General features: G+C 39.7%; 1 protein-coding gene across 3 annotated transcripts in view; it reads left to right on the plus strand.

Moving 5' to 3' along the window:
- LOC126199012 (anaphase-promoting complex subunit 4) overlaps nucleotides 1–23,512 on the plus strand; it is a 154,668-nt gene that overhangs the window by 125,579 nt on the left and 5,577 nt on the right. For all 3 annotated transcript variants that reach the window (XM_049935693.1, XM_049935694.1, XM_049935692.1), the window contains one exon: nucleotides 13,190–13,531. In XM_049935693.1, coding sequence (XP_049791650.1) covers nucleotides 13,190–13,531 — 342 coding nt within the window. The remainder of the gene's footprint in view (nucleotides 1–13,189; nucleotides 13,532–23,512) is intronic.

Here is a 23,512-nt window from a genome sequence, read left to right on the forward strand (position 1 = left end):
ACTAACATGATGAGCATATTACACAAAGAAAATTCGTTGCAAACACTTCATACAGCAAATACATTTTAAAGAAATAATAAACATTATCTACATCTACATCCATACTCCGCAAGCTACCTGACGGTGTGTGGCGGAGGTTCAAGGACACAAAACTGTATCATCCAATCAGTCAATTTTTACAGTCAACATTTCATAATTTCCAGTGAAAAACTTTTGTTGAGTCACCTTTTAACTTTCTCAGAATAGCGTTTCCCCTTTTTTTATGTAATTTCAACGAAACACTATTCCTTAGCCCAAGAACTTTCCTGGATTTAGGATACACCAACCTGTGTGCATTAGGGTGTGGATTCTCCACAATCTTGAATGGATCCATGTAGATATCAAAGAATTTCTTTATTTCAGAAGTTAACATTTTTGATTTCTCATGTGATTTTACTAAAACATAATCTCCAACTTGGTTGCTTTGATCTTGCTATCATGTCGTCTTTTCTAATTTCCTCCTGTTTTATCATGGTTTCTTTGACTATGGTTTCATGTTCACGCATAGTCATCATTGTGCATGGTGGGAATTCTACAAGTTCAGTGATAATGTCTGGTTTCAGATTAAACATAATTTCATAAGGTGAAAATCCTGTGGAAGTATGTTGCAAGCTGCTCATGACATGTTCAAACTCTAGTCCAGGGTCATACCATATAGGATGTTTATGACTGCAATATGTACAACATAAGCAACCAATCTCTCGCATATACCTCTCAGCTGGGTTTGATGGCTGATTATATACAGAGATTTGAACATGTTTGATACCAGATTTATCGCAAAGGCTTTGCAAACTTTTGATAAAAACTGCGAACCACTATCCGACAGATCGCTTTTGGTTTCCTGACGTTTAAGAAATAGTCTTTTTCAACTTTTGTAACTATCTCTTTACCTGTGGATTTCCTGACAGCCCTCTGCAGGTCAGGGGGTTAGAATAGGCCCGAGGTATTCCTGCCCGTCGTAAGAGGCGATTAAAAGTAGTTTCACATGTTTCGGCCTTTATGTGATGGTCCCCTGTAGGGTTTGACCTCTTTTCTTTAAAATGTTCCCGAAGAATGAGCCAATTGGGAAAGGGCGCCTTACATGGTGCATCATGTCCATCGTGCATTGAGATCTTAAGCCCACTTTCTAGCAGCTATTAATATAAACTAGACTATGTATTGGTTTCTCCAATAGCTGAGCCGAGGCGCAGCGATCGATAATTTGGACAAAATAATACTTTGTAATACATATATTCTTTTTGAAACACCCTGTATATTAATGACCTTACAGACAATGTTTATAGTAACTTCAGACTTTTGACAGCTGATGTAGTTATCTATGATGAAGTGCCGTCTGAAAGATAAGATCTTGATAAGTTTTCAGAGTGGTGCAAAGACGGCAACTTTCTTGTTCAGAAATGTAAAACTGGACACTTCACAAAGTGAAAAAGCAGTATCCTATGACTATAATATCAATGAGTCCGTGTTGGAATCAGCCAACTCGTACGAATACCTGGGTGTAACACTTTGTAGGGATATGAAATGGAATATCACGTAGGCTCAGTTGTGGGTAAATCAGGTGGTAGTCTTCAGTTTATTGGTAAAATACTGGAGAAGCGATCAGTCTACAAAGGAGTTTGTTTGCAAATCACTCATACAACCAGTTCTAGAATATTGCTAAAGTGTGTGGGACCTTTACCAAATTTGATTAACGTGGGATACTGAACATATAAAGAAAAGGGCAGTATGACTGTTCATAAGTTTGTTTGCTCCATGGGAAAGTGTCACAGAGATACTGAAGAAAATGCATTGGAGGACTCTTGAAGATAGACTTAAACTGTCCCAAGAAAATCTGCTAACCAAGTTTCAAGAACTGGCTTTAAATCATGCCTGCAGGAATATACGCCAACCCCCTGTATAGCACTTACATAGGGATTGTAAGGTTAAGGTTAGAACAATTACAGCATGCACAGAGGCATTCATTATCCCCGCACTCCATACATAAGTATCACTTCATAGACTTTTTTTTTGGCAGCGAGCCTTGAGCAGCCGCTGGTGAAGTAGTGCAGCAGCAGTACATTAGCGAGTCGCATATTTAGCTTTCATATTTGTTTTGTGGTTTGATTCTTAATTTCTTTACAAGTGTTTGTGCATGTGCATATGTAATTACATAAAATCCTTGCGTATTCTCGTATTTGAGAGGAGTAATATTGCTTATTGATAGCCGTAGAGTATAAATTTGTGGAGTCGTTAGATATTAGCAGTAGGATGGATAGGGTGTATGCGTGCTGTGTGTGGGCGCTGGAGGAACTGGCCGCGGTTCGCGAGCAGCTGAGCGTGCTGTTGGCCACGGTCAGCCGCCTTCAGGCTGCTGCCTCGAGGTGCAGCGACGGCGGAGAGTCTGGCACGTCGCTTGAGACACCCCAGGTGTCACTTGCTGCACCCGCTGACTCAGCCACCGAGGCACCTTCTAGTGTACCTGGCGCGTTGGGGCCGCCCTCACCTCAGGGTGAATGGCAGACTGCAACGCATTTGCGTCACTCGAGGTGGAGGGCCAATGTGGAGCCTGTCCGGCTGGCCTCGCCCATTCATCCTGTCAGTGGGCGGGTGGCCGGTCCTTCAGCAGGGCCCGATCAGGCACACGGGGGCAAAGGCTTGCTGGTTATCGGGAGCTCCAACGTTAGGCGGGTGATGGAGCCCCTTAGGGAAATAGCGTACAGGGCTGGAAATAATTCCAACGTGCACTCGGTTTGTCTGCCGGGGAGCCTCATCCAAGATGTGGAGGCAGCCTTGCCTGAGGCTATCGAGCGTATGGGGTGCAGTCGTCTGCAAGTAGTTGCTCACGTCGGCACCAATGATGCCTGTCGCTTGGGTTCTGAGGCAATCCTCAGTTTATACAGGCGGCTGGCGGATTTGGTGAAGACAGCTGACCTCGCACGCGGGGTGCAAGCAGAGCTCTCTATTTGCAGCATTGTTCCCTGAGTGGATCGGGGTCCTTTGGTTTGGAGCTGAGTGGAGGGTCTCAACCAGAGGCTTCGTCAACTCTGTGACGGTCTTGGCTGCAGATTTCTAGCCTTGCGCTATTGGGTGGGGAATTGTAGGACGCCCCTAGATAGGTCAGGGGTGCACTACACAAAGGAAGCGGCTACTCAGGTAGCAGAGTACTTGTGGCGTGCACATGAGGGTTTTTTAGGCTAGGCAGTAGTGCGAGGTGTCCTGATGAACACTCACCAGTCGACGTGCAGGCAGGGAAATAAGGATGCACTCAGTGTAAAGACACTTCAGCTATCAAGATATTAGCAGTAAATTTTCAGAGTGTTCGGAATAAAGTTGCTGAATTTACTGCCCTCCAGGAAGCGTGTGGCGCACAAATTATTCTCGGGGCAGACCTGGCTGAACCCTGAGATAGGAAGTTCTGAAATATTTAGTGAGGGTTGGAATGTGTATCGGAAAGACAGATTAGACACCATAGGAGGTGGTGTCTTCATTGCAGTTGACAAAAATATTGTGGCTACTGAGGTCGAAGTAGAGTGTGATTGTGAAGTTATCTGCACACGTTTAACAGGGCTAGGAGAAATAAAGTTAATTGTTGGGTGTTATTACCGGCCACCACGTTCCACCGTGACAGTTCTAGAATCATTCAAAGGGAGTCTACACTCTGTATCACAGAAGTACCTGGCTCATGCTATATTTGTCGGAGGCGACTTCAACCCACCTAGTATAGACTGGGATGTCTATGGATTCATTACAGGTGGTACAGACAAGCCGTCGTGTGAATTACTTTTGAACACATTATCCGAAAACTTGTCTTGAGCAGCTAAGTCGACAGCCAACGAGTAATGGAAATATTTCAGATCTGGTAGCCACGAACAGATCAGACCTCATTGACGGTGTCAGTGTTGAGACAGGGTTTAGTGATCATGATGTTGTCATTACGACTATGGTTACAAAAGTTAAAAAGTCGGTCAAGAAGGCTAGGAGAGTATTCTTACTAGAAAGAGCAGATATGCAGTTATTAGCATCCCACTTAGTAAATGAATCTACTTCATTTACTTCCGGTACCATGGACGTGGAAGAATTATGGGCAAATTTTATACACATTGTAAATCACGCATTGGACAAGTATGTGCCGAAAAAGTGGGTTACGGGTGCAAAAGACCCACCGTGGTTTCACAGCGCAATTTGGAGAATGCTCAGGAAGCAAAGACAGTTGCACTCCCGGTACAAGAAAGATCGGGAGAACGAGGACAGGCAAAAAGTTAGTAGAGATTCGTGCTGCTGTAAAAAGAGCGATGCGCGAAGTATTCAAACACTACCACCGTCATACCTTAGCAAAAGATCTTGTTGAAAACCCAAGGAAATTCTGGTCTTATGAAAAATTGGTAAGCGGGTCGAAGGCTTCCATCCAGTCACTCACTGATCAGTCTTGCCTGGCAACGGAAGACAGCAATACGAAAGCTGAAATTTTAAATTTAGCATTTGAAAAATCTTTCATGCAGGAGGATCGTACAAACATACCGCCGTTTGAGTCTTGTACAGATTCCCGTATGGAGGACATAGTGATATACATCCCTGGGGTTGTAAAGCAGCTGAATGGGTTGAAAATAAATAAATCGCCAGGTCCTGATGGGATTCCAATTAAGTTTTACAGAGAGTACTCTACTGCATTGATTCCTTACTTAGCTTGCATTTATGGCGAATCTCTTGCCCAACGTAAAGTACCGAGCAACTGGAAAAAAGTACAGGTGATGCCTGTATATAAGAACGGTAGAAGGACGGATCCTCAAAATTACAGACCAATATCCTTAACATCGGTTTGTTGCAGGATTCTCAAACATATTCTCAGTTAGAATATAATGAATTTCCATGAGACAGAGAAGTTGCTGTCCATGCATCAGCACAGGTTTAGAAAGCATCGCTTCTGTGAAATGCAACTTGCTCTTTTTTCACATGATATCTTGCGAACCATGGATGAAGGGTATCGGACGGATGCCATATTCCTTGACTTACGGAAAGCGTTTCACTCGGTGCCCCACTGCAGACTCCTAACTAAGGTACAAGCATATGGGATTGGTTCCCAAATATGTGATTGGCTCAAAGACTTCTTAAGTAATAGAACCCAGTACGTTGTCCTCGATGGTGAGTGTTCATCGCAGGTGAGGGTATCATCTGGAGTGCCCCAGGGAAGTGTGCTAGGTCCGCTGTTGTTTTCTATCTACACAAATGATCTTTTGGATAGGGTGGATAGCGATGTGTGGCTGTTTGCTGATGATGCTGTGGTGTACAGGAAGGTGTCATCGTTGAGTGACTGTAGGAGGATACAAGAGGACTTGGACAGGTTTTGTGATTGGTGTAAAGAATGGCAGCTAACTCTAAATATAGATAAATGTAAATTGATGCAGATGAATAGGAAAAAGAATCCTGTTATGTTTGAATACTCCATTAGTAGTGTAGCGCTTGACACAGTCACGTCGATTAAATATTTGGGTGTAACATTATAGAGCGAAATTAAGTGGGACAAGCATGTAATGACAGTTGTGGGGAAGGCGGATAGTCGTCTTCGGTTCTTTGGTAGAATTTTGGGAAGATGTGGTTCATCTGTAAAGGAGACCGCTTATAAAACACTAATACGACCTATTCATGAGTACTGCTCGAGCGTTTGGGATCCCTATGAAGTCGGATTGAGGGAGGACATAGAAGCAATTCAAAGGCGGGCTGCTAGATTTGTTACTGGTAGTTTTGATCATCACGCGAGTGTTACGGAAATGCTTCAGGGACTTGGGTGGGAATCTCTAGAGGAAAGGAGGCGTTCCTTTCGTGAATCGCTAGTGAGCAAATTTAGAGAACCAGCATTTGAGGCTGACTGCAGTACAATTTTACTGCCGCCAACTTACATTTCGCGGAAATACCACAAAGATAAGATAAGAGAGATTAGGGCTCGTACAGAGGCATATAGGCAGTCATTTTTCCCTCGTTTTGTTTGGGAGTGGAACAGGGAGAGAAAATGCTAGTTGTGGTACGAGGTACCCTCCGCCACGCACCGTATGCTGGATTGCGGAATATTTATGTAGATGTAGATCTAGATGTATTACAGTGGTTGTGTTTTGCATTCCGCCGGTAGCTGTGTAGCGGCCACTGTTGTGGGTGGAGGGAAAAACACACCAAAATCAGTCACCATGATGGCGGGTTTTGAGGGGAGTGACTGGAAGAAGTAGAATCTACTAGATTCTTAGGTATTACTGTGGAGAATGAGCTTAAATGGAAACAATATATTTATTCTGTCTGTAAGAAACTCATCTCTGTCATACTCATAATGAGGCGGCTGTCACAGTATGCAGACAAACAGCGTCTGTGCACAGTGTACCATGGACTCTTCCTCATACGTGCTGTATGGACTGATAGTGTGGGGAACTCAAACATTCAAGAAATAAAAAGGGTGTTCACAATACAAAAAAAGCAATCGTGACCATATTAAGAAGAAAGACTTCTGAAACATGTAGAAACCCCTTCGAAAGACTAGGCATTTTAACTTTTACATCCTTGTACATATATAAAACAAAAGATAGTGTAGAGTGGACTACAGATGCTAGTGTACACACACATAACATATGGATGGAGAATGACATATGAAGCTCACGCCACTGACTGAGAATGCATGAAAAAGGACTCCAGTAATCAGGTATCGTATTACTAAGCAGTTTGCCTAAAAAGCTGTGCGACAATGTACATGACACTAAATTTTAAAGGAACCTTAAAGACTATATAGTAGAAAAGGAATTTTATAGCGTTGAAGAGTACTCATCATATTAAGTTTGTATGTGGGGGCAGTCTTTGTACTCCTCTTGCTGCATTGCATGAAGTGCTGTCTGCGATTTTTCTTTTATCTCATCTATTGTCACAAATTTTCATCTTTTCAACGCTGTTTTCCGCTTTGGAAGAGTGTGTATGTGTGTGTGTGTGTGTGTGTGTGTGTGTGTGTGTGTGTGTGTGTACGCACACGTGCGCGCGCAATAATCACACACCAACAGGGATGAATGTGCGAGTGCATTATCGTGATGCAAGATCCCCAAATTGCCTCACTACCTATCCGGCAGTTTTTCCTTCTCACATTGCATCACAGCAAGTCGCAATACTACCATTGAAACTTCGTGGCTGGTTAAAACTGTGTTCCAGACCGAGACTTGAACTCGGGACCTTTGCCTTTCATTAGCAGAAGTATATTTGTGAGGACGGGGTGTAAGTCGTGCTTGGGTAGCTCAGTTGGTAGCGCACTTGCCCACAAAAGGCGAGTCTCTGTCTGGTACACAGCTTTAATCTGCCAGGAAGTTTCATATCAGTGTCCACTCCGCTGCAGAGTGAAAATGTCATTTTGGAAATAGTACAATTTATTAACAGTTTGTCCCTGTGGCATGAATTCGTGATGAACTAATGACATGAGCATCATCGGTAGCCATTGAAGGGCATCCTGAATGAGGGTGATATTTAATTCCATCCGACCATTTTTAAACCATATGAACCATTTTTATCACTGAGTACAGCTTCATAGGCTTCCTGAATCATTTGGCTTGTCTCTATAAAGGTTTTCTTGAGTTTTACGCAAAATTTAATGCAGACGCGTTTCTCCTCTACCTCTTCCATCTTGAAATTTGCAAACTAATGCAACACAACATTCTACTCAATACAGCACTAAACAATAACTAACAGACATACAACAATGAAACTTTTGGCAGTTGTACATTAAATGCAGGTGTGTGCAGAGATGCCAACCGCATTTCGCTCCAACCCACCAATGGCACGAAATTATGAATGTCCCGCGATTTTTTGAACAGAACTCATATTGTTACTTATGGTCAATGATGTTAGACTAAGAAAATTGGGTAGGAAGTATGTTATAATGAATGTTTTCTATTTTTGATGTGTCCTGTATTACAAGTGCATTCAGTGTACACCATGGAATCCTACAGCATAAAATAAAATTCAATTCAGTTCAATATTTGCAACACTCAGGTAATGTTTGAACACCAGTATCAACCATTAGAACACAAAGATTTAAATTCATATTGTAAATGAAATGTAGAATCAAATGTGTTGGTTCTTAATTGCAAAAACAGGCTCACTTGATATTTGCTGATTACAGTGCCATCTAGCATTGAGTGGGAACTATTGTCTGAGTAAACCATATGTATTTTTTGCCATAGAATCTGAATATATATTAAAATTTTTTTGTATGATGCATCGTTTTCGAGATGTTTAGTTATTTCAAGTAAAACAAACACCCTGTAAGAATGGAGTAGGATGTGGATGAACCAGTCACAGATAGGATTGATGATCAAGCACTGTGATGGTATGAACAAGTCTGATGGATGAAGGAACAACAATGGCCGCAATGTCTGCTCCACTAGTCTTCACCAGGGGGAAGGAGCTGAGGGAGGCCGAGGGCAACAACAAGGGGAAATACAGCCAAAGCCATGGAAAGAAGAGGTCTATCAGAAGAGGATTGGCAGGATAGAAATCTGTGGCATTTGAGAACAGGCAACTGCTGGTCAATGGAAACGCCTGCTAAGTAAGGTAAGTAACTCAAGCTGGATACCTATTTACAGACTACCATACCAGCAACAGTCAGACTAATACTGATAGACAGAAAGATGAAACTAATTTCCAGAACATACTAAGTAAGTTGAATGTCCAGAGAAGAAGAGAGTCAGGATATAGGAGAGGTAACTGAAAGATGAGGCGGAAGATGATAAATCAATGAAAGAAGGAAAAACCATGCAATTCAAGAGAGGAGAAGGATAAAATGTAGTCAATATGGGAAAGTAATAATAGATTAACATCTGAAATCTTAGTTCTAAAGTACTGTTACAAATGAGAAGCTGGTGATAAGTGGTATAATGATTTGTGCTGGAAATGATGGAAATCACAGATCCAAGACAAAAACATTGCACATAAATATAGTGAAAATGGAAGAAACAGATAAAATAAACAAACAAAACCAACAAAACTATTGAAAAGGTATACAGAAAGAAATGAAGTGGTAACCAATAGCCACTAGTATACTATTTGAACCGTACTATAAAAATTCTGCTGACCTTTTTTTCTGATCCTTTACACTAAATGGCAAAAGTCATGGGATAGAGATCAGCATGTATACAGATGGCAGCAGTATCGCTTGCACAATGTATAAAAGGGAAGTACGTTGGTGGAACAGTCATTTATACTCAGGTGATTTATATGAAAAGATTTCTGGAGTGATATGGCTGCACGACAAGAATTAACAGACTTTGAACGCAGAATCGTAGCTGGAGTTGGATGCATGAGACATTCCAATTGAGAAATCATTAGAGAATTCAGTATTCAGAGGTCCAGAGTGTCAACAGTGTGTCGAGAATACCAAATTTCAGGCCTTACCTGTCATCGCGGACAGCACAGTGGCCAATGGCCTTCACTTGACAACAAAGACTAGTGGTGTTTGCTTAGAGTTGTCAGTGCTAACAGACAAGCAACTTCGCATGAAATAACTGCAGAAATCAATGTGGGATATTCGATGAACATATCCCGCAGCGCCTCTCCTAGGCTTGTGTCCATATTGATTGGAAAACCGTGCCCTGGTCAGATGAGTCCCAATTTCAGTTGGTAAGAATTGATGGTATGGCCCAAGTGAGGTGGAGACCGCACAAAGGTCTGGACCCAAGTTGTCAACAAGGCACTGTGTGAGCTGGTGGTGTCTCCAAATGGTGTGGGCTGTGTTTACATGGAATGGACTGGGTCCTCTGGTCCAACTGAACTGATCATTGGCTGGAAATGGTTCTGTCCGGCTACTTGGAGACCATTTGCAGTCATTCGTGGACTTTATGTTCCCAAACAACAATGGAATGTTTATGGATGACAACACACCATGTCACTGGGCCACAGTTGTTCTCTCTTGGTTAGAAGAACATTCTGGACAAATTGAGATAATGGTTTGGCCACCCACATAGCTCAGCAGGAATGCCATCATGCATTTATGGTATATAATCGAGATATCAGTTTGTGCACAAAATACTGCACTGTCAACACTTTCACAATTATGGATGGCTGTAGAATAAGCATGGCTCAATATTTCTGCAGTGGACTTCCAACAACTTGTTGCGTCCATGCCATGTCGAGTTCTGCATTATTCTGGGCAAAAAGTGATCCAACATGATATTAGGAGGTATCGCATGATATTTGTCACCTCTGTGTACTATTTACACCTTGCTATAAAATATTTTGGTGACTTGTCTTCTTATTTTATGTAAGTGAATTATATACTTTCCCATAATTCTCTCAATAAACTGACATTGACCATTCACCCCCTACCACAATCCTTACATGCTTGTTCCATTTCATATCACTTTGCAGTGTTACAGCCAGATATTTAAATGACATGACGGTGTCAAGCAGGACACTACCAATGTTGTATCTGAACATTACAGGTTTGTTTTTCCTACCCATCGGCATTAACTTGTGTTTTTCTGCAATTAGAGCTAGCTGCCATTCATCACACCGACTAGAAATTTCGTATAAGTCTTCTTGTACCCTCCTGCAGTGAATCAACTTTGACATCTTCCTGAACACCACAGCATTGTCAGCAAACAAATACAGATTGGTGCTCATACTGTCTGCCAGATCATTTATGTCTATACTAAATAATAGCAGTCATATCTGACCCTTGTCTCTGAGAAAATATCAATCTGATTTTCACATGAACAATTCTTCCCAAAACCAAGCTGATTTGTGGACATAAGATTTTCGGTCTCAAGATGATTTATTATATTCAAACTGAGAATATGTTCAAGGATTCTGCAGCAAACCGATGTTAGCGATATTGGTGTGTAATTTTGCAAGACTGTTCTTTTCCTCTTCTTATATGCAAGAGTCACCTGCACTTTTTCGGTCGCTTGGAACTATGCATTGGGTGAGAGACTCACAATAAATGCTAGATAGATGAGGGGCCAATTTCTACAGTACTCTTTGTAAAACCAAATTGAGATTCCATCCAGACATTGTGACTTATTTATTTTCAGCTCTTTCAGTTGTTTCTCTACAACAGGAATGCTTACCACTATGTCATCCATACAGAAGTCTGTTTGATGGTCAAACACTGGTTATGTTTGTATGATTCTCATGTGTGAATGATTTCTTAAATGCGAAATTTAAAACTTCAGCCTTTATTTTGCTACCATCAGCTGCCACATCGACTGGTCAACAAGTGACTGGGTGGAGCAATGCAATTGCTTAGCAATTTTACATAGGACCAGAATTTGTGTGTATTCTGTGTCAAATCCGTTGCTAAGGTGTGATGGTGGTAGTTGTGGTATGCTTCACACACATATATCTTTCCAAAAATGCATGAATCTCTACAAACTTCGCCTGCCATCACTTGCATGTTCTCTTTTGAACTGAGAGTGCAATAGCCTCTGCTTCCTCAGCATTTCCCGAATTTTGTTGTTGATCAATAGTGGGTCTTTTCTGTGCCTAATCCATTTACTAGGTACATAGTTCTCCAGCTCATGATTTACAGTCTACTTAAACTTGGTCCATAATTCTTCTGTGTCCATCTTACGAGAACTGAGTGATGTCAGTTCGCTGTCTGAGTGAGATGCTAACAAATGCTTATCTACTCTTTCTAGAAAAAACACTCTTCTAGCTTTCTTGACTGATTTATTAACTTTCATAACCATAGTTGCTGTAACATCATGTTCACTAATCCCCATCTCTATACTGATGATGTCAATGAGTTCCAGCCTGTGTGTAGCTACAAGGTCTAAGATATTTCCATTGCTGCCCAACTATCTGCTCAAGGCAGTTTTCAGGAAATGTGTTCAAAAGTACTCCGCATGTCTGTGTGTGTCTGTACTCCCCGCACTGAGTAACCTGGCAGTTATTACTTTTCTCTTACCAGTCCATACATGTATAAACATATAGACACAACTTATTGTAAAAATAGTCTCATTATTTTCACAAAATGCACCTGTATTCTTTCTGTGTGCACTTGACACTACTTCATTCATTCTTTTCACAACATAGTCCTGCAATTTTCCTTTTCAAAAGACTTTAAAGTTATTTGTATCTCTTAACCCAAGAAAACTGTATCATTTTTACACACTCATCCACCATCTAAATTTTAGACTACCATCCACCTTTGCCCACTTCAGCAACTTTCGACCTCAGCTTCATAGTTGTACTGTATTGCTACATACATGTGCGAACTATTAAAAATGAAAAGAAATCCATATGGAAAAGATATATATATGTTACAAATTTCTGATCTGACTTTGGGAATTAGCCAAACTTTGCTTGTTTTCTCATATTGTTAATTTTAAGCTTCTACGTACCAGGTGATCAAAAAGTCAGTATAAATTTGAAAACTGAATAAATCACAGAATAATGTAGATAGAGAGGTACAAATTGACACACGTGCTTGGAATGACATGGGGTTTTATTAGAACCAAATAAATACAAAAGTTCAAAAAATGTCCAACAGGTGGCGCTTCATCTGATCAGAATAGCAATAATTCGCATAACAAAGTAAGACAAAGCAAAGATGATGTTCTTTACAGGAAATGCTCAATATGTCCACCAACATTCCTCAACAATAGCTGTAGTCGAGGAATAATGTTGTGAACAGCAGTGTAAAGCATGTCCGGAGTTATGGTGAGGCATTGGCATCAGATGTTGTCTTTCAGCATCCCTAGAGATGTCGGTTGATAACGATACACTTGCGACTTCAGGTAACCCCAAAGCCAGTAATCGCATGGACTGAGGTCTGGGGACCTGGGAGGCCAAGCATGACGAAAGTGGCGGCTGAGCACACGATCATCACCAAACGGCGCGCGCAAGAGATCTTTCATGTGTATCAGCCAGGCTGGGGATGATGCGATTCTGTAACATATCGGTGTATCTCTCACCCGTCACGGTAGCAGTACTGACGTTTTGCTGTCCAGCGCCATCTGTCGGATATTTTGTGAACTCCCCCCCCCCCCCCCCCACTAATAAAACCCCATGTCATTCCAAGCACGTGTGTCAATTTTTACCTCTCTATCTACATCATTCCATGGTTTATTAAGTTTTCAAATTTATACTGACTTTTTGATCACCCGGTACATTAAAACACTAATACTTAATACTTTTCTTCCTGTTCATTTTGTAGGTACCAACGGCGAATATGACCTTAGAGCCATCTCAGTGTGTGAAACTTAATTTCCAAAAGCCTGGTGAAGGAACACTGCTTGTACTTGATGTGCAGTTCTATCTGCCAGAGACATTGTCAGTGTTGTTAAAGCGTGTGAATGGAGAGGCAGCATATGCACAAGTGCCCTCGAGAATCGCTTCAGGATCAGCTCTGCAGCTGACAGACCAGGAAAATCGTGCAGGGTCTCGGGTGCTTGATGCTGTTCCCACAGTTGAGGTTGTTGCCCTTCTTGAGGCAGGCGCCCTTCGTGATCTCGAGAATATGGCAGCACTGAGTTTTGCGGTATCTGGCTCACGCAAGGTATTACATATGTGTGTTTCTGTGAAAATAAGCAATATGATTATTCATTTTTATGCAACAAAGTAATAGAATTTTAGTCATGATCTTTCACTTCAAAATATTGTTTGTATGATGCATGAGACACTATAAAAACTGCTTGTATCTCACTAGGTAGCTTCTTGGTGATAATCCCACAATTAAGTAATAATATGTAACCTTGTTTAAGAATATCTGAAATTAACTTTTGCAACTAAGTGGAGAATGTAGAGATATTCTTCAGCTCAATACCTACCACTTCCGTAGGGATTATTAGACATGGTTAGACTACTTACAGTGTATACAGAGGCATTCTTCCTGCAGTCCAGACATGACTGTAATGAGAAGACATGTGATACCATACTCACTACCCTCTGCCATGAACATCACAGTGGTTTTTTATTTTATTTATTTATTTGTTGTTCCGTGGGACCAAATTAAGGAGACGTCTCCATGGTCATGGAACGAGTCAATACATGAAATTATAACACGATAGTAGAAACAGATAAAATGAAATATAAGAGATGTATTCAGGCGACAATTCGTAAGTTTAAATAAAGAAAATTAACAATGTAACACTGGAATTTGCTTAATTTTTCAGCTCTTCCAGGAGCTCCTTGACAGAATACAAAGAGTGAGTCATGAGGAAACTCTTCAGTTTAGACTTAAAAGTGTTTGGGCTACTGCTAAGATTTTTGAGTTATTGTGGTAGCTTATTGAAGATGGATGCAACAGAATAGTGCACTCCTTTCTGCACAAGAGTCAAGGAAGTGCATTCCACATGCAGATTTGATTTCTGCCTAGTATTAACTGAGTGAAAGCTGCTAACTCTTGGGAATAAGCTAATATTGCTAACAACAAGTGACATTAAAGAAAATATATACTGTGTGGGCAATATCAGAATTCCCAGACTATTGAACAGGGGTCGACAAGAGGTTCTCGAACCTACACCACATATGGCTCGAACAGCCTACCCTTTTTGAATCAAAAATACCCTTTTTGAATCAGAAGAATTACCCCAAAAAATAATACCATATGACATAAGCGTATGAAAATATACGAAGTAGATTACTTTTCGTGTTGAACTGTCACTTATTTCAGATACTGTTCTAATGGTAAATAAAGCAGCATTTAGTTTCTGAACAAGGTTCTGAACATGGGCTTTCCACAACAGCTTACTATCTATCCGAATGCCTAGGAACTTGAACTGTTCCGTCTCGCTTATAATATGCCCATTCTGTCTGATCAAAATATTGGTTCCTGTTGAATTGTGAGTTAGAAACTGTAAAGATTGAGTCTTACTGTGATTTAGCATCCAATTATTTTCCACAAGCCACAAACTTATTTCATGAACTACATTATTTGATAATGTTTCAATATTACACACAAGATCCTTCACTACCAAGCTGGTGTCATCAGCAAACAGAAATATTTTTGAATCACCTGTAATACTAGAAGGCATATCATTTATATAAATAAGAAACAGCAGTGGCCCCAGCACCGACCCTTGGGGAACGCCCCACTTAACAGTGCCCCATTGGGACTGAACATCACTACCACTCTCAATATTGCGGAGAATTACCTTCTGCTTTCTGTTCTTAAAGTAAGATGCGACCCAATTGTAAGCTACTCCCCTTACTCCATAGTGGTCCAACTTCTGCAGTAATATTTTGTGGTCAACACAGTCAAAAGCCTTCATTAAATCAAAGAAAAGACCTAGCGTTCACAACCTTTTATTTAATCCATCCAAAACCTCACAGAGAAAAGAGAATATACCATTTTCAGTTGTTAAACCATTTCTAAAACCAAACTGTACATTTGACAGCAAATTATGTGAATTTAAATGCTCCAGTAACCTTGTATATACAACCTTCTCAATAACTTAAGCAAACACTGATGGCATAGAAATAGGTCTATAATTGTCAACATTATCGATGTCTCCCTTTTTATAATGTGGCTTCACTATCGAGTACTTTAATCGGTCAGGAAACCTACCAATCCTAAAGGAAAAGTTACAGATATGGCTAAGTACTGGGCTAACATACATAGAACAATACTTCAGTATTCTACTAGATACCCCGTCATATCCATGAGAGTTCTTGGCCTTTAGTGATTTAATTATTAACTCAATCTCCCTCTTGTCAGTATCATGGAGGAGCATTTCACGTAACAGTCTCAGAACACTTTCTTCTACGAGCACTATATGATTCCCTGTTGGGACTAGGTTTCTATTTAGTTCACCTGCTATATTCAGAAAGTGATTATTAAATACTGTACATATATGTGACTTATCAGTAACACGGACATTCCCACTACCCACTGATTCTATATCCTAGACCTGTCTCTGCAGACCAGCCACTTCCTTTACGACTGACCATATGGTTTTAATTTTATCCTGAGACTTTGCTATTCTGTCTGCATACCACATACTTTTTGCCTTCCTAATAACTTTTTTAAGCACCTTACAATACTGTTTGTAATGGGCTGCTGCATTTAGATTTTGACTGTTTCTAACATTTTGATATAATTGCCACTTTGTTCGACAGGATATTCTTATCCCTCTAGTCAGCCACCCAGGCTGCCTGTTTGTGCTAGTACCCTGTTTTGATCGTTCTAACGGAAAGCAACTTTCAAAGAGCACGAGAAAAGTCTTGAGGAAAGCATTATATTTATCGTCTACTTTATCAGCACTATAAACATCTTGCCAGAGTATGTATGTAGATAGTTTTTGTTACTTAGCTCTGGCATTAGCTCATTTGTGATATTAAATAGACTTTTCCTGTAGAAAATGAAGAAATGCAAAAGAGATGTACAGCAGAGGAAGATCACTTTTAGTCGGCCATGGTGGTCTAGCGGTTCTGGCGCTGCAGTCCGGAACCGCGGGACTGCTACGGTCGCAGGTTCGAATCCTGCCTCAGGCATGGGTGTGTGTGATGTCCTTAGGTTAGTTAGGTTTAAGTAGTTCTAAGTTCTAGGGACTTATGACCTAAGATGTTGAGTCCCATAGTGCTCAGAGCCATTTGAACCATTTTGAAGATCACTTTTACATCCTTGTACATATGTAAAACAAAAGATAGTGTAGAGTGGACTATAGATGCAAGTGTACACACACGTAACACACGGAGGGAGAATGGCATATGAAGCATAGTGTTAGACGGAAGTAATTATTTTGATATGACTGCTCTGGCTACAACATATGTGTCACTGTGCTTTTGTAAACCTTTGAACATCATAAAAACATCAGCCAACATTTACTCCTCTTACACAACACACATTATCATCATCATCATCAACAACAACAACAACAACAACAACAACAGAATCATCAGTAAGGTTTAGGTTTCTTGAGATTGTTTTGTCTTCTGATGACTTTACTATAAAGTAAATGACAGCAGCATCTGCAAATAATGTAAGAGGGCTACTCAGATTGTCTCCGAAATTGCTTATATAGATGAGGAATTGCAGATGGCCTGCAATGCTTTCTTTGGTGATGACAGATCTCAGTTCTGTTTTACTTGATAATTTTCTGTCGACCTTTCTGACAGGAAACCTGCTCAGCTTATCCTTTGCCAAATTGATTCTACTGAAAAACACTCCACAGTAACAGATCCTTATGCTAAGGCAAACTTAACTCTCATTGCCGATCAGACAAAATTATCACTTAGAAAAACTATTATCTCATTGTATTCCATCAAATTGCTGGAGATTTCATCCTGAAAGTAGATATACATACAACTCTGGCTTATTTTTTCCACACATTACTCCAGGCAACTATGTTTAAAGTTGTAATTCCTTAATGTTAGGAAAGGCTATACCATGACACACTTCTGTCGGTTGATAGTTATCTCAATATACTGACTGCACTGAACATAAACACTTCTACCATACCACTATTAATGTTAAGACCAAGTATTCAAGATGGTTTTTACTGCATATTGCCCCTGATGCTGCACCAAATTATACTAGTTTCACACTTGAGCTGATTACTTCAGATGTTAATTGTCCTCCACATACGCTGACACCTTTCATTTTCTGTTTACCTTACCTCTTTGACAGAAATTCCTTAGCCATGACACCAATTTACTGTCTTCCATCCTCTTACTCCCTTACTTATCACTAACCTAACATAAATAGATAATACTGGAGAAACATTTTCTAAAATATTTCTATACTTAAGTATCCTGCTGTACAAAATCACATGAAAGTAGAAGATAGAATGTTTCTGATTCACTTATAAACTACAGATAGGATAGGAGAAGAGTTTGAATGCCTCAGGAAACACGAAACATGAGACGGACATCTGGGGTAAGCATTGTCGCCACATAATGAAGCCAACACAGAATGTCGAACCCCTACTTGCTTGTAGGTCTTACTTCTGGTTCAATGCATGTTATAGTAAGTTCCTCCTCTCTTTTTACAGGATAAACATTGCTACCCACACCATCATTCAACATCTCACTAGAATTAGAATTTACACGTATCTTACTACTATAATTTACATTACCCTTACCTGTGATTACAGCAAATTTATAGACAAGTGGCTCATCATCACTACCTGCTCTAGTGCGAGCCAAAACTGGAGCATTATCTAGTTTAAACGGTTTGATCCAGAATTTAAATCATCTCCTCCATTTCTTTTACTTGAATTTCTCCTATCATTTCTGTGTCCATTGTGGTTATCCTCCACCCAACCATTCCTTGAATTTCTACTGTAATTAGTCCTGTTCATCCTATTTATATGAAATTCTCTCCCTCATTGATAATTGTCATCAAAATTCCTCCTACGATCTTCCACTGAGGGCTTCACCTTCTCCACTTTATCAACATAATTCAAAAAATCACTAAAGTTATACCTGGGGGCAGGTACAAGCAATTCTCTAATTTTCTGAGGCAACTTAGTTTCTAAACCTGTAATTATTGATTCACTACCTAGCTCTTTGTCCAAATATTTCAGTTTGTTTATCCAAAGCTTACAGAAACCTTTCACAGTGCCCTTTCTAGAGTCAAATCTCTCTCCTCCCCAAAATTTACTCAAAATTCTCTGCTGCTTTTCTTTGGACCACTATTCATCTAAACATGGTTTCTCAAAGGTTTGCCATGAAGTACAGCTATCAGCTACCTGAGCTGCCCATCCATAAGTGTTCCCTTTCAAAAAGCCTCTCACAAATGACATTTTCTCTTTGTCATTCCATGTTTCTGGCAAATCATGAAGTTCCCTAATGAAATCCATTGGATGCACTTCCCCATATGGTTCAAAATTATTAAATTTCTTACAACTAACACATGAAGGACTGTTTGGGACACTACATACTCTATGATTTAGATTTTGTACCTCTTCCATCTTTTTCTCTATTTCAGCCAATTTTGAATGTACATTTTTATTTACTTTTTCCAGTTTTTACTCTACCACTACTGCACACCTGATTTCTACTTCTGTTTTAAAATCATTTTTAATCTGACCAATTTGGTTCTCAAGTTTAATCTTATTTTCAGCACAAAATTTCCTGGCATCTTTTACTTCATCTTTACTATGTTTCTCGGAAGTCTCCACCTTCCTACTATACTCATCACAGTGTTTCTTTCTCTCTTCTACACATTTACTACCCATCAATGTTAATTTCTCATTAGTGTTATGTACTACTTTCTTTATCTTTTCATCACAATCTTTAGCTACCGTCTCAACCGGTTATTTAATTCTGAAATATTAGAGCTGAGTACCTTAATCTCCTTTTAATTTCTTTCTTCACATCATCCTTTAAGCTAACTATGTCAGTTCTGATGCTATCAGTTTTCTTTTCCACACTATTAATGTATTCTTTCATACTATTTTCCATCCTACTAATGTCTTCTTTCATACTACTAATGTCTTCTGTCATACTCATATTACTCAAACTACTCATAATTTGCCTTAACATCACTTCCACTTTTCCATCTGCCATAAACTTTTGCCCTTGCTGACTTTCGCTACCAGATTCCTTCTCCTTAGACTTAGATTTCATCCACTTCAGTACTGTTTTCGTCCATTTCGCTCATCTTACCCATACACTGCAGATGACGCTTTTATCATTTCATCTACAATAGGACTTTCTTCCCCGTCAATCAAAGCTACATTCATGTCTGATTAATAACCACTATTGTCTGCAGAACCAATCACATGTTGTCCCTTGTCTCCCATCACACTGTCTTGTTTGTTAAGGCCACTCATTATGTATCACTTAATATGAAACAGCTTTTGCTATGAAATTACCTTATTCTTATTCACTTGCCTGCTGCTGCGGTTGTCATCTTGATTCATCGTCTGCACAGCTAAACCCATGCACTGATTGGCTGTTGCACTTCCTTCGTTTGTTCTTGAGTTCATTATTCAAAATTTGCGAGCCCTAGTTTATTGTGCCCACATACAATATTCCTCACCCAGCTGAAAAAGTAGGTGGGGGGGGGGGGGGGGGGGAGAGTTCAATACTGACTACTTTAAATGATGTATCCGACAGTTGCACAGTTGCCTTTCATAGTTCTTTACTTTCACTGTTCACAACCCCCCAATAGACACAGTTAATATGGCCAGTGCACTACTGGTTAACTTTCTAGAAACCTCATTAATAGTTTGCAGGCATATGTCAACATACTGCTACAATAGTTTACTGTTGAACATCTACGAGCAGTATACACCTAACCACACGGTTCACAGTTCTTGCAGAATAAAATGCTATGTATTGAACAGACACTGTCATTGTTTTAACACATAGCCTAATTGTGTTACACGTATTTCACAGATGCACTGTTGTTGATCTAACCATTACGGATTTCTTGTTTGAAAATTGGCTGTGGACTGACTGTCGAGGCACCAAAAATTGGGCCCTTATATATCATCACAATAAAAGGCACTGAAATTACACATTGTTCGATGTTTAATTTACAGACATCACAATTAAAACATACCTCATTCAATTAACTGCATATATCAAAAAATTGTTTCATTTTAACAGTTTCTTCTTCCACAAGAGTTAGGCCGAATTATTTGTTTAATGATGAAATTAACAGATATAGTTATGAAAACAATCCTTTGGACAAAACTGGTAATTACTTTGAAATTAATTAAGGGCTGGCTTCGCTAACATGTTTTTGAATAGAGCCAAATGTTTATAATTAGTACAGAATTTATATTTATTTATAGGTTAACAATAGATTTTAAGTTATGAAACAATTACTGATTTCACCCTATAACAAGAGATATTAACTAGTAACAGTCAAAATAAATTATAAAATCAATTACATACATAAAAACTGGATTGTGCGGCTGGTCCTGGTGGAGGTTCGAGTCCTCCCTCGGGCATGGGTGTGTGTGTTTGTCCTTAGGATAATTTAGGTTAAGTAGTGTGTAAGCTTAGGGACTGATGACCTTAGCGGTTAAGTCCCATAAGATTTCACACACATTTGAACATACATAAAACTAAGCGCAAAATTAGACCTGTTGTTATATTCTTTAAAACTGAGGGCCAACCTTTCTCTTTTATGAAAATGCAAATTATACTCACGCATGTTAAAGGTAATTAGTTAAAAGTGAAAAAATGAATTTTAAGAAGGCAGATGGCAAAACAAGAGGGGAAGTAAAAATATCCCACCTTGCTTTGTCACACATTTATGATAACTTTACAGCTCTGTAATTCAGAAATCAGATGACATATATCACTAAAAGTTCATATTTTTTTAATTCTGTACCAACAGTACACATGTGCCAAATTTTAAGAAAATCTGAGACGGTGAGGTAGAAAATGGTCCTTTTCTGCGTTTATCTGACATGGAATGACCGCTCTGGCCAAATCCCTTCTTCAGCAAAGAAAGCACACACACACATTCATACAAGCAAGCACACCTCACACATACCTGATGACTTACACCCACAGTTCTGACTGGAAAGCCAAAAGCTATGTGTAACAGTGTTTTCGTTATGCTTGTCTGCAAGTCAGTCAGCCATCTTTACATTGTATAGCAATCTACTCTTTTTCTAATATTGTCCAAAACATGTAATGTTTACTAGTGATGCATTAAAGACTCAAACTGAACCAAACCTGGCACAGACAGATTACAATCACACAGGCCTGCAACTGGTTGAAAGTCGTTTATCTTACGCTCACCATGGCTCGTTTTACGAAATTTCAGACTTATAAAACTGATCTGCTGCTATTGTAAGTAAAAGATTATGTGTGAAATTCCTTGTAGTCCCATGGAATAAGAAGGTAAAATGGGGTGTGCAGTAGATAATCAAGTGTTTCAGTTTGGCATGTTTTACACTCATATGGGAAATACGTTGCTAGTGCCCCTTAACAGGTGATCTTTTTGCTAATGCGGCCAGATATACTGATCACCATACTAAAATAAAATATGCTGAACGGATGATTTGAACAGCCATTTCATGCAAGGCTTCCACATAGGTATGACCCACTTTGGAGGTGGTTGTGATTAGGAGGGGCCTCCAAACTTTTGAGCCTTGATCTCTGCTAGTCCTTGTCTTCTACTTAACTGTACGTCCTGTTTCGTTTTCTGCTCTTGTTGCCATCCCTTTTCGATATGATTTACACACATCCTTCTTTCCCTCTCTTATGTTATTTTATAAGCCCATGTACATACCTTGCAACTGTCCTCAGGCTCCATCCATATTGTGTCCTCATTGCACATTGTTTTCTTAGCAGTTTCCTTACATCTGCTCCCAAGTCCTTTCTAGCACCCCTGTGTGCATCATTCATGACACAAAATTCAAAGTACTGTCGATTGGGCTCATAAAAGTAGAAACAACTATCCCAGGTCTTGTGAAATGTTAGTGTCTTCCTCTGGGAGGAAAAAAGTTAGGAATTGGGGAAGTTTAAGGAGGAGAGGGGCAGGTCACTCAAATTTCAGATTGAGAGGGACCACCTGCTGTCAAGATGAGGGCAAACTAATGAAGAGAGATGTATCAGAAGATTGAGAGATCAAAGATAGTACACTGGCAAGCACTGTGCCAGCTTCAGTCCACAGATTTTGGGAGAGGGAGGACTGAGTAAGAGAAAGATAAATGTGAAGTGAAATGAATAGTGCACTTAAAAGAAGTAGGAGGAAAATGGAGAAAAGCAAAGATAGAGAGGAAACTAATTGATGTGCTTGTTTTGGTCTTCAGTCCAAGACTATCCTGTGCAATCCTCTTCATCTCCAAATAAGTACTGCAACCTACAACCTTTTGATCCTGATTACTATATTCATCTCTTGATCTCCTTCTACAATTTTTACTCCCCACACTTCCCTCCAGTCCTAAATTGGTAATCCTTTGAGGTCTCAAAATGTGTCCTGTCAACCAATCCTTTCTTTCAATGAAGTTATCTCACAGTTATCTTTTTTCCCCAATTCTGTTGAGAACCACCTCATTGGTTATATGTTCTATCTATCTGATCCTCAGCAGTATTCTGTAGCACCACAATTCAAAAACTTCTATTCTCTTCTTGTCTGAACCGTTTATTGTACATGTTTCACTTCCATACAAGACTACACTCTAGACAAATACTTTAAGAAAAAAACTTCCTAACACTTGGATCGATATTCCATGATAATTAATTTCATTTCTTCAGAAAAGTTATACTTGCCTTTGCCAATCTACATTTTATATCCTCTCTTCTTTGGTCTACTTTGGCCATCATCAGTTATTTTACTGCCCAATTAGCAAAACTCATCTACTACTTTTAGTGACTCATTTCCTAATCTAATTCTGTCAGCATCATCTGTTTTAAGTCAACCACATTCCATTACTCTTGTTTTGCTTTTGTTAATGTTCATCTTAGATCCTCTTTTCAAAACACTGTACATTCCATTCAAGAGCTCTTCCAATTTCTTTGCTGTCTCTGACAGATTTACAGTGTCATCGGCAAATCTCAGCATTTTTATTTCTTCTCCCTGAAATTTAATTCCTACTCCAATTTTTCTTTGGTTACCTTTACTGCT

Source organism: Schistocerca nitens, chromosome 8 (assembly GCF_023898315.1).
Source record: "Schistocerca nitens isolate TAMUIC-IGC-003100 chromosome 8, iqSchNite1.1, whole genome shotgun sequence".
NCBI classification, from domain to species: Eukaryota; Metazoa; Arthropoda; class Insecta; order Orthoptera; family Acrididae; genus Schistocerca; species Schistocerca nitens.